We start from the raw sequence: 12,602 nt of genomic DNA on the forward strand, positions 1-12,602 counted from the left end.
GGAAGGTGCCCAGGATGGTGAAAGAACTAAAAACACGCATAGGATCATAGGATTCGTTGAAGGAACTGAAGATTTTTGTCTTGGAAGACTTAGCACAGAAATCATTTTGTTGTTGTTAAATCGTTTTTCAGTCATATGTGACTCTCTGTGAGCCCATTTGGGGTTTTCTTGGCAAAGATACTAGAGTGGTTTGCCATTTGCTTCTCAACCTCATTTTACAGATGAGGAAACTGAGGCAAACAGGGCTAAGTGACTTGCCCAGGGTCTCTGAGGCCAGATTTAAACTCAGGAAGATGTGTCTTTCTGACCCCAAACCAGGAACTCTCTCCACTGCACCACGTAACTGTCCCTGATGATGTCATAACTGCCTATAAATACATGAAAAGCTGATCTGTGGAACAGAGATTATACTTGCTCTGCCTGGGCTTAGAGAACAGAACTAGGAACACTGGGTGAATGTTGCAGAGGGGCAAATTTCAACTGGACATATATAAGATCATTCTAACAGGGCTGTTATTGAAAAGGCAGGTCATTCTCCCTCCATGGGTGACCATTTGTCAGAGATGTTGGGCAAGGCATCCAGCAACTCTGATTAAGAGATTCCTTCCAACTCTGAGACTCTGCAATTCTCTGATATGACCTCGGTTGTTCACTCTCCAGCCCAATTCATTCTTCTCCTCAGTAATGGCTGTCAAAACTTTTATAGACAGAGCTTAGGGATACTTTTGGGTACAAGTCACAAGGCTTGAATTTCAAAATTCCTCTACAAAGTTAGGGAAGGGAAAAACTTGTACCGAATCAAATTTATATAACACTTTCAGGTTTGCAAAGAACTTTCTACACAATAAGTCTGTGAGGTAGGTATCGCAAGTATTATTGTCCTCGTTTTGTAGATTAAGATTCTGAGGCCAAGAAGGGTAAGTGACTTAACCAGGGTCACAGATCCAGTAACAGTAAGAGCTGAGATTTGAAGCCACATCTCTCCTGATCCCAAGACTAGCACTGCAGCACTATTTCTATATCATGCTACCTCTCACTAAATATATTACGGCTTAAAACCCTTAGGTTGATATTATTTAATTTAATTTAATTAATGGTAAATCTTCATTTGAAGACCATCAACTTGTTCCCAAGCCACCTGGGGTAAGCAGGATTCTGAGATGTAGGTAGAAGGCCATCAATCCCAATCACTCTAATATAATAAATGAAGACACTGTGCCTACATTTTGAAATCAGAAGTAAAGTATCTTGGTAGTAGTCACTTGTTTTCTCTTTTGATCCATTTTTCTGTTTGAGTGTCTAAGTATAGGGTGAGGGTTCATAGATTCAAAGATCATTTTATTATAGAATCTGAAAGTTGTTACAGTCATTAAAGGCTCGATGTCAGTTTGGCAGACAGTCTAGTGCCCTTAGGGACCTGTTCTTGGTCCTGTACTGTTTCATATTTTTATCAGTAACTTTGACAAAAGCAGAAAGGACATCCTTATCAATGACATAAAGCTGCAAGCAACAGCTAAACCCTGGATCACAGAGTCAGGATCCAAAATGATCCTGTGAGGCTAGAACATTGGACCAAATCTAATAAAAGGAAATTTAATAGGGACAAATATAAATAAAAGCTTCCACTTGGGTTCAAAAAATCAACTTCACAAATGTGATATCAGGGAGGCATAAGTAGACATCAGCTCACCTGAAAAAGATCTGGGGGCTTTAGTGGATTGCAAGCACAACTTGCAATGTTATATGTTATATGTTTATATACACATACACACACAGTGTTATATGGCACCCAAGAAAATAGAGAGGATTAATGATCCAGAACTAAGTCAATGATCTTCTCTCTGTACTCCACCCTGGTCATACCACATCTGAAGTATTGTGCTATGACCAACCACAGTTCTAGAAGACTCAGGATGAAACATGCTTTTCACCTCCTGAGAGACAGCACTTTTGTTTTTGACACTGTGAATGAAGGAATTTGTTTCACTTGACTATACATCTTTTTAAAGGAATTTTTGCCATTCTGGCTTTCTCAATGGAGAGATGGGAGGGGGAAAATGTGGATCCAAAAATAAAATAAAATCGAATGAGAAAAAAATGAACTGTTGTATTCAGTCCAGGGCACCACTTTTAGGAAAGACGTTGATACTCTATGGAGCAACTACAAAGAAGGATTTTGAGTCTGCTCCATGTGAGGATCATTTGAAGAAACTGGGGGTGTTTAGTATAGAGGAGAGAAGATCCAATGGATTCATTATAGCTGGGCTGTCTCATGTGAAAGACAGGTTAGACTTGTCCAGCTTAGCCTCAGGCAACAGAATTGGGTTCAAGGAGAAAAATTATCAGTGACAGATTTGGCTTTGGCATAAGAAAAACTTCTTAACAATTAGAGTTGTGCAGAAGTAGAAGGTCTTCCAGCAAAGAACTTGGCTCAGTATTTTACAGGAAGAATTCTTGATCAGATTCAGGCTGGACTAAATAGTTCCCTTCCAATTCTGAAATTCTGGAGTTCTGATTCTGGGAGCTCAGATGTTATCTATTCTAACCAGTACCTCCATGAGGAATCATGTATACAACATGCCCAACAAATGATCATCCAGCCTCCACTTGAAGTCCTAAAAAGCGTGATCTGTCTCAAGGGATTAGATATTTTTCATTCTCTTATTGTACTTGTATGTACACCATAAATGCCCGAAAATCTGAGCGCATAAATTAAAGGGAGAATAGAGTCCTATTGTTACTTGATAAAGCCCTTTGATTGTCTGGGCTGCCTTGTGTTTACCCTCTGTGAAAATGCAGTATCTCCAAGATGTTGTTGGACTTCACTGTATAGCAGTAGACATTGCATAGTCTGTGGTCTGTTCACTCATTAACACTTTTTATCTGACCTGGCCAAGGGAAAAGAAAACTGGTCTCTGAGACAACTAGGATCTGTTTTGTATACACACAAATTGGCTCTTTTTCATTTGTAACTTGATTAACTTTGTCCTTTTCAAACCCAGCATTATAACCTTTTTGGAGGGATTGAGGCAAAATTTACATGTCAAGTTGCAAAGTTCTGTCTAAGTTTTCATTAGCTCAGCTGTTTAACAGCATAGAAGCAAAGTTTCTTAGTTTGGGATCTGTGTTTTGCTTTGCAAACCTTAAAGCTATAAACTCCAGACTAAGAATGTGCTTTTTTGTTGTTTTTTAATATTATGATGATAGAATTTCAATGTAACTGATTTCCCTTGCAATCCTATGTGTTTTATTTTATGTGTTTAAAACATTACTTTAAGAAGGGGTCAAGGTTTTACCAGACTGCCAAAGGGATCCATGACACACAAAAAAGTAAAGAACCCCTGTACAAGGGCCTGGAGGTGACTAGATTAATTACGTACTAAGCATATGACTTACGAGAGTACATACTGACCAAGATTACATGCCCATGGTGTATTTCTTGCAAGCTAAGTGGCTATAAGATTTTGTACAGTCATTCTCATCCTCATAGCTTCCTGTTTCCTTGCCAAGAAATTATAGTTTAAAGAAATTAAAAGAGAGTATTTCTGAGAAAGGTAGATTTAATTTATGGGAGTTTGACAAACACCCACAGCCACATAGGACTCTGTGGTACCCATAGCTCCTGATTTAAAGTGTTGGAATTATCGCCTCTCCATCTCAGCAAAAAAGCATTTTAGTTCTCAAGCGGATAAATGACCAAATAAAAACCAATTCATTTATCACTGTGAAGGAAAATGGATTTTTTTGCTGATAGAAAAACAGCTCTTTTTACGGGTTTGTTTTAAGGAAAGTGGACAATAAGATCTAAGTGTCATAGTGTATCTCATTGATAATGTCTTGTTAACAAATATAATTTAATAAATCGTAATCAACAGATGCCAATATTGGGCATTACTCCTGTGCATAATCCAGCCCTGGGCTCTGAGGAATAGAAAGCAAAATTAGTTCTTGCTTTTTCCGAGTTTATGGGCATGTAACTCTTTGGATTTTTTGAAGTCTACAGATGTAATAATTTGTTACTTTTCAAGGTGATAGGTGCAAAGCCATTTTGTTTCTAGTGAAAAGATGTACCAAATCATCCCTTGGTTTTGAACAAAATGATGCTTTTACTTTGTCAAAGAACAGAGTGTCACCAACATTCCAATGCCACGAAAAGATTACTCTATAAACAGCCTTGTAGATAAGCACAAAAAAAAAATTATCAAAACTGAAATACTTTTATTAGTTGCTCTCTTCCCCTGAATGCATGTTGGTAATATAATTAATACAATAAATAGTTTTATTAGGATCTATTGAGAGTCTTACAAGTAGTTTCACTAGAAGGCAGCTAAGTGGTGCTGTGGATAGAGTGCTACACTTATTGTTAAGAAGACCTGAGTTCAAATATGGCCTTAGATACTAACTGTGAGAATCCCAAGCAAGTCATTTGACCTCTGTCTGCCTCAGTTTCCTTGTCAATAAATTGGAACGATAATAGCACTTATCTTCCAGGGTGATTGGGAGGATAAAATGAAATATTTGTAAGTTATTTTGCAGACCTTAAACACCTACATAAATACTATTATTCATTGATTCTACTCTGGCAAACTGGTAAACTGTTTTTTTAAAGATGGCTAATACCGTAATAGGATAACTGACCAAATGGGACTTTATTGTGAGAGTTATTTGTTTATAATAAAAACTCAAGTAATATTTCTGGCACAATAAAACAACATGGGAGTTCAGATTACTAGTACTAACTTGGCAACAGAGTGGTATCTAAAGAGAGCCCCTTCCTGCTGATTTTATAGGTTTGAAATGTGACCGGTCAACGAATGATGGCAAAACACACAGTTCTAAAAGTCAATACCAATATTTCTTGTTTATTGTTGTTGTTAAGTCATTTCAGTCATGTCCAACTCTTTGTGACCCCATTCGAGGATTTCCTGGCAAAGACCCTTCTCCAGCTAATTTTGTAGGTAGAAACTGAGGCAAACAGGGTTAAGTGACTTGCCCAGAGTCACACAGGTAGTGAGTGTCTGAGGCTGGATTTGAACTCAGGGAGATGAGTTTTCCTGACTTCAAGCCCTGCACTCTATCATTGTGCCTAGCCTCTAATAATAATCACATTGCCCGTCATTCAGATGATGAAGGGAAACTCTCCCTCCCCACACCAATGCATATCATTAACTCCTCTGTAGCTTAGAGTCTTAGAGAGTTATCTGAGTCACTGATAAGTTAAGTGATTTACCCAGGGTCACACAGCCAGCATGTGTCAGAGGTGAGACTTGAATGAAGGTCTTCCAGATACTAAGGCCAGCTCTAGCTACTTTAGCACACTACCTATCAAAATCCTAATAGCTGCCCTTTATAGCCTTTAAGATTTTCAACGTGCTTTACATGCATTATCTCATTCAACCTCTTAGGTCAACAGAGAGTCTAGAGTTGCACTCAGCAATTCAGCCCCGAGATCCTCTTTCAGTCAAGTACAGGTTAACACCAATTATTTTAGTGGGATCTTGTGATAGTCAAGGGTATTCCAGTGTTCCTCCTCTCCTTTGCTTGAATTACTTCTGTTGTGGCTGTAAAGCAAATGGAAACACCTTCCTTCAAGAATCCAGCTCTTCTTCATCAGTGTAGATACAGATGGAACAAGGTGATTGTACATTCCTTGAGGGCAGAAAGATTGTGTTTTACCCCTCTTTGTATCACCCTTGGGGCTAATCCACATAGCCAGTACTCAAAAAATATTGGTTGAATTCATTAGGGGCAGCTTATGAGTAGGAAGAACAGGGAAAGCATTTCTTTGTCTTTACAGTTATCCCTTCCAGATTGGGGTGGGGTGGGGGCATAGGTGTTAGGAGCACAGTGGAAGGGAGCGGGGAGGGAAGAGGGGAATAAGTATGTACAATATGTAAAATCCACATAAAATATTTTGGCTCTCCCTTCCTACCAGAGAAGTAGTCTGAATTATTATGATATTAAAAGATAAAATATACTATGTATATATATATATACATATATATATATAGTATGCGTTTCTGAATTTCTATACTTTTTATGTGTCATTTGCTGGCCTTCTCAAGTCATTCAGGGCTTCTGCAAAACTCCCCAAAAATTCTCATTTAATTTCTTACCCCAATCCGTGGTGTATCGAAACCTCAATGGAGAAAGTCTCAATATGAAAGGGATGACTGTATTTCTTTCTAACAGAGGCATTAGCCAAGCAAATTATCAATCACAAACAAATGACCTTGGGCCCTTTTATTTGTTTTTGCTAATTCACCTAAAATCATAATTGGGATCTGAAGAAGCAAAATAATTGCCTTATATTATCCTATTTATTTGAGGTCACAAAAAGTGAGTCTCTGACCCTGGTAAAGCCATAGTAAGTTACATCTAGTAATATTTGCTAGAGAAAAGTTGAAGGCCATTTTAGATCTGGGATATTTAGGTGAGCCAGTTTTTCTGTAAGAATGCCCTGTTTTCAACTTTGAAAAACTTGAAGAACTCTGATAAAAAATGACCAAAAATTATTCAGTGCTTAGCACAGTAGTAGGTGCTCAATAAATGCTTCTTGTCTCGAAATGCTCATTGATTCCAGAGGATCCATATTGAAGCATACTACCCACTTCCTGACAAAGAAGTGTTGGGTTCAGGGTACAGATTGAGACGTAGCTTATTTTTGGGGACACAGCCAATAATGGAATTTGTTTTGCTTGACTATGCATATTTGTCACAAAAATTTTGCTTTTCTTTTTTCTTTTCCAATGTGGGTGAGGGAGTAGGAGGGAGAGCAAATAGATTTTTGTTTATTAAAAATGAGTTTAATTTCAAAAACTTAAAAATAAAAAGAATAGTCTTTTTCATATGGCCTAACTACGCCTGGATTATCCTGTACTTTTGCAGCTGATATTTTTTTGAATCACCCATTTTCTGGAATCATCCTCTCCAAAATTTCCAAATGACCTCTGAATCACCACATCTGATGGTCTTTTCTGTCTTCATCCTTCTTGACCTCTTTAGTGCATTTAACATTTTTTACCACCCCGTCCTCCTGTCTAGGGTTTCCTCTCTGGGGCTTTTTTAACAGTGTTCAATTCTGGTTTTCGTCCTACCCGTCTGATCACTCCTTCTCAGTCTCCTATGCTGTTTCATCAACCATATCACACACACACCTCAGTGTTAGAGGGGAGAGGGGGCAGCCCAGGAAGATAACTCTCGTATTTGTTTTATTTTTAATCTTTCTATTCCCCAGCACCCAACACAGTGTCCAACACATTGTAGAGGCTTAATAAATGCTTGATGATTTGTTGTTTATTTTTCTCCTGAGTGGGAAGATTAGCCAATTAAGCCACTTAAAATAAAAAGATAAAAGAGCTATGAGCAGTGCTTTGCTAGATTTGGGCTTTTGATTTTTATTCCTGTCTCATTATTTTAGAAAATGGAGCTTGTGTCCACAGCTGTGTGACCTCATTCACAATTCACTTTGGAAAGATAAGCAAAGAGTTCTATTGCAGGGTAACTCTCAGAAGTCAGTCCAGGAGTGAGTTCCAAGGATCTACAGACAGTTCGACAACTTCAGATCAGCCATCTGGCCTTCTGCTTTATGAGCCTTCTATAAGCCTCTGCAGAATGTATTGCACATCAGTGATTTCCGTCTCCATAAAACCAGCTCTACTCACAGGCTTCTTTTATAAAGCCATGAATAAGATAAATGCTTAGAAGGATGCCCAAGATATATGAGTGTGGAAGTAAAAAGGCCCACACAGAGCCTCCCAACTGTTGGTGAATGAACCGTTTGGATTGGCAAGGATGACCTTTCCAACATACTGTATTCAAAATGGAAAGGAAGTAGAGCTATATTAACTAACACTTTCCAAGTCATTAGTGAGTTGAAGCCTTGGGAAAATTCACAGAAGCTGCATGAGTGAGAAAGTGAAGCGTTGTTGTTGTTGTCGTTCTGGGGGCAGGAGGCGGGGAATAGGGGGCAGATAGGTAGTGAAGTAGATAGAGTGCCTGGCTTGGAGTCAGGAAGACCTGAGTTCAAATCTAGCCTCAGACACTTACTAACTGTGTGACCCTGGGCAAGTCACTTAACTCTGTTTGCCTCAGTTTCCTTATCTACAAAATGAGCTGGAGAAGGAAATGGCAAACCAGTCCAGCATCTTTACCAGGAAAACCCTAAATGTGGTCACAGAGAACCACTGAAATGGCTGAACTACAACAGCAAAGTCCCTTCCAGTTCTAAATCTGTGAATGTTCTTTGCTATTTTCCTTGTATGGATTGTTATTTTCCCTTGATAGGTGCCTGAAAGGTAGCTTGGTGTAGTGGATAGAGAGCTGGCCTCAGGACCGGGGTCTGAATCCAACTTCTAACACCAACCAGGCCTTCAGAGTTTGAATCTGACCTCTTAACACATACTGTCTCTGTGACCCTGGGCAAGTCACTTAACCTTGAAGTGCTCTAAGCAACTCTCTAAGACTATAAGTTGCAGAGAAAGTAGAGGGAATTTACTCATCTAGGTGGCTCCTATGCCAAAGAAATCACAGCTACAGTCCTATCCCTAGATAGATGGCTTCTTATAAGGCTAGAGTTAAAACGTATACAGTATAATCTCATTTATCGAGATGAATCAGGACCAGAAGTGATCCAAATATAAGAAAGTCTCTATAATTTAAAGAAATATTTTACTACCTTTCCTCTTGCTGAGTTCTGAAAATTAGAGGATTTAGATCAAATATGTTTAGCATTCAAAGGTATTTCTTATAACCCTGCAGATACTCTTCACTGAATCAGCCTCACTCTTGACTTTCTGGTTGATCTTTTAAGATTTCCAAGGTGGGGGCAGCCAGGTGGCACAGTGCATACAGCACTGGCCTTGAGTTCAAATCTGGCCTCAGACACTTATTAGCCATGTGACCCTGAGCAAGTCACTTAACCTTATTTGCCTCAAAAAAAAAATCCCAAGCCACGTGTGGTTTCCTTGATCCTATAAGTTTAAAAGACTAATCTTCTAGAAGATACCATAAAAGCATATGAATTTTTTATCAGAGATCAACTTGTTTACCAGACTCATTCTACAAATGAGGGAATGGAGGATCAGAGATTGAGAGGTGACTTTCCCAAGGTCATACAGGTATCAAATAGCCAGCCGGGATGTGAACACAGGTCCTTTGACTCCAAATCCAGGGTTCTAAATTTCTGCTACAGCTTATGCCTGAATATGAATTCCCCTCAATAGTATTTCCAGTAAATAGCAATCCAGCCTTCTTCCATCACCTTCAGTGATGGAAGACTTAACTCTAAGAAGCCCATCTAACTTTTGGGCACCTACATGTGTTAGGAAGTTTTCCCCTAAAGGAATCCAAAATCTGCCACTCCAAATGCCCACTTGGTGTTTCTATTTCTGCCCTCTGGGCTACATAACCCAAATCTAATCCATTCTCTGTAAGACAGTCCTTCAGATACTTGCAGATAATTGTCATACCCCTTTCCTCTCCTCCAGACAAAGCATCATGGATCTCTGCAACTTGATATGCCTTCTAGGTACTATCACCATCCTAGTTGACTTCTTTGGGGTGAACACCAACTTGGGAATGAATCACTCCTAAGTGGCACAGTAGATAGAGTACTGGGGCTGGATTCAGGAAGACTCGTCTTCCTGAGTTCAAATATAGCCTCAGACACTTACTAATTGTGTGACGCTGGGCAAGTCACTTAACCCTGTTTGCCTTGGTTTCCTTATCTATAAAATGAGCTGGAGAAGGAAATGGCAAACCATTCCAGTATCTTTGCCAAGAAAATCCCCAAAGGGTCACAAAAAGTTGGACACAACTGAAATGACCAACCAGCAACAATTCTAGATGTGTTTTAACTAAGGCAGAACACATCAGGATGTTCATCTCCTTATTCTAGATTCTGTGCGTCTCATAATGTAACCAAAAACCACATTAGTTTTTTTGACTACCACGTCACACAGTTAACTCAGAGTTTACTATCCACTAAAATCCTGAGGTATTTTTCGTACAGTATTGCCTAGCTATGTCTACTTTATCCTGTACTTTTGCAGTTGACTTTTTTGAATCACGCAACTAAAATTGCAATCTCCAAGATTACCATTGATACCTTAATCACCATAAACGATGTTCTCTTCCCAATTGTCCCCATTCTTTTTTCTTTTTAAAAAAATGTATTTATTTTATTTTTAATTTATGAAATAAGGCAAGCATTTCCATACCATAGTAGAATAAAAAAAGATTCTTGCACATGAAACTGCAAATCCACTATGTACAGCCTGCTATTCCTTTTAAATATATAATAAAGTTATCACGTAAACTTTTTCCCCTTTTTTTTCCTTCCCTCCCCTGCCCGTTTTTGACCTTGAATTCTAATGCTTGTAGCACTGTTGACCACTCTCTTCTGCAGGACACTGTCTCTTCTCTGAATTTTTATGACACTATCCTTTCCTGGTTCTCCTCCTACTCATCTCATTCCTCAGTTTCCTTTGCTGACTAATCCATAATATGCCCCCTAACAATCAAACAAAATATTGGCCCTCTAGAAGTCACTGACCTCCTTCCAAGCCATGCATATTCAAGACCATGAAAAGCTGTGCATAGGCATCCTGTTTGTGACTAGTGACAAATGTCTACCTAGATTCCTCAGACAGTTAGAGCCCTCTGCTCCCAAAAAGGGACTTCACAAACAGAGAATCGTTGTTCTAGTGTCCTTTTCTGAAACAATTGTTCTCTTTTGTTAAACAGGAACAGTTTCCCAGCAGACTGCCACAGAGCCATCAACCCACTCTCACTCTGAGCCAGGTTTGATCTTCTTTCAATTCCTTGCTATTAATGTGGCCACAAATTGATTTTGTGGGGCAGTGGGAGAAAGGGAGGGAAATGAAGGTCAAAGATGTGTGGTAGTAGAGGGAGAGGAGGTTTGGACTAGGGAGGGCAAGACCGTGCAAAGGAAAATACTTTCTTCTGCTGTTTAGTGAGATAATGAGGCAGCAGCTTCCCTGGGTTTCTATTTCTATCAGAAGCAAATGAGTAGGAAACATAATCTGTAACATTGTAATGCTGGAGCCCCGGCTCTGTCTGAGATTTCAGAGTGTCAGGTTCAAGATCCACAGTGACTGGATGCCACTATGTAGCGTTTATCCAGATGACAGACTTGTCTTGCCAAGTAGGCCATGACCAGACCCTATCAGCACACTCACACAGAGAATGCCAGATTTATGCTGTGGGTGAATCATTAGAAAATGATTCCATTGTAAATGTTAACCCTAAGGGAAGAAGGAAGGAAAATTCAAAGAGGAGTCTGGTTTAATTTTTATTAAGAATAGGCAGTAGCTACTGATTAAGGAAATGCAAATTAAAACAACTTTGAGGTACCACCTCACACCTATCAGGTTGGCTAATATGATAGAAAAGGAAAATGATAAATGTTGGAGAAGATGTGGCACAATTGGGACAGTAAGGCACTGTTGATGGAGTTGTGAAATGATCCAACCATTCTGGAGAGTGATTTGGAACTATGCCTAAAGGGCTATAAAACTGTGTATACCCTTTGATTCAGCAATACTACTACTAAATCTGAATCCCAAAGAGATCATAAAAAAGGAGAAAGGACCTACATGTACAAAAATAATTATAGCAGCTCTTTTTGTGGTGTCAAAGAATTGGAAATTGAGTGAATGCCCATCAATTGGGGCACGGTTGAACAAGTTGTGGTATATAATATATAATACTGTTGTGCTATAAGAAATGATGAGCATGTGGATTTTAGAAAAACCTGGAAAGACTTACAAGAATTGATGCTGAGTGAAGTGAGCAGAACCAGGAGAACATTGTACTCAGTAACAGTAATACTGTGCAATGATCAACTATGATTGAAATGATCCAAGACAATTCCAAAAGACACGTGATGGAAAATGCTATCCACATCCAGAGAAAGAACTATGGAGTATGTCTTCCTTTCTACTCCTCACCTCTTGAGTTCCTAACTATCCTTTCAAGCCAAATTCAGAGGTTACCTCTGTCTTTCCTAATCCTTCCAGGTGGTGATAAACTTCCCCCTGGGCCCTTACATAATAATTTTTGTACCTCTCCAATTCACTTATCATGAAATATTGATTCATATACTCACTTCTGTGTATGTGTCTCATCCCTTGTTAGACTCCAAGATCCACGATGAAAGGGGCCACATATTATGTAACTCTTGTATATCACCTAGTGCCTAACATAATGTTTTGCATATGGTGTTTTGAATGAGAAAATGATTGAATGAATGATGAATGGGACAGTATATAGTATGAGGAAAGGCATAGAGGCAGGAATGAGTATAGGTGTATGCTGGGGATAGTGAGGAGACCTGCCTGACAGCAGGATGCATGTTAAAGAATAATGTGAAATATGACATAGCAGGGTCAGGTTACAAAGGGACATGGAAGCAAGGCTGAGAAATGTAGACGTCCTATGTGGTAGGCTATTCTCTCTGTCTTTCACTCAGTTGCAGTGCTCTGAAGGCACAGTGTGATGTTCAAAGAAAGCAAAAAACCTGTCAGTTACCTTCCTGTGTTTTCATCCGTGATACACTCCATCTATGTCAGGACCATTCT

General features: G+C 39.1%; 1 protein-coding gene across 2 annotated transcripts in view; it reads left to right on the plus strand.

Annotated features, from left to right (window-relative positions):
• Positions 1–12,602, plus strand: part of LRP11 (LDL receptor related protein 11) — a 95,616-nt gene that overhangs the window by 67,834 nt on the left and 15,180 nt on the right. For both annotated transcript variants that reach the window (XM_036767415.1, XM_036767416.1), the window contains one exon: positions 10,747–10,803. In XM_036767415.1, the coding sequence (XP_036623310.1) occupies positions 10,747–10,803 (57 nt within the window). The remainder of the gene's footprint in view (positions 1–10,746; positions 10,804–12,602) is intronic.

This window comes from Trichosurus vulpecula, chromosome 7, assembly GCF_011100635.1.
Source record: "Trichosurus vulpecula isolate mTriVul1 chromosome 7, mTriVul1.pri, whole genome shotgun sequence".
In the NCBI taxonomy this organism is placed as follows: domain Eukaryota; kingdom Metazoa; phylum Chordata; class Mammalia; order Diprotodontia; family Phalangeridae; genus Trichosurus; species Trichosurus vulpecula.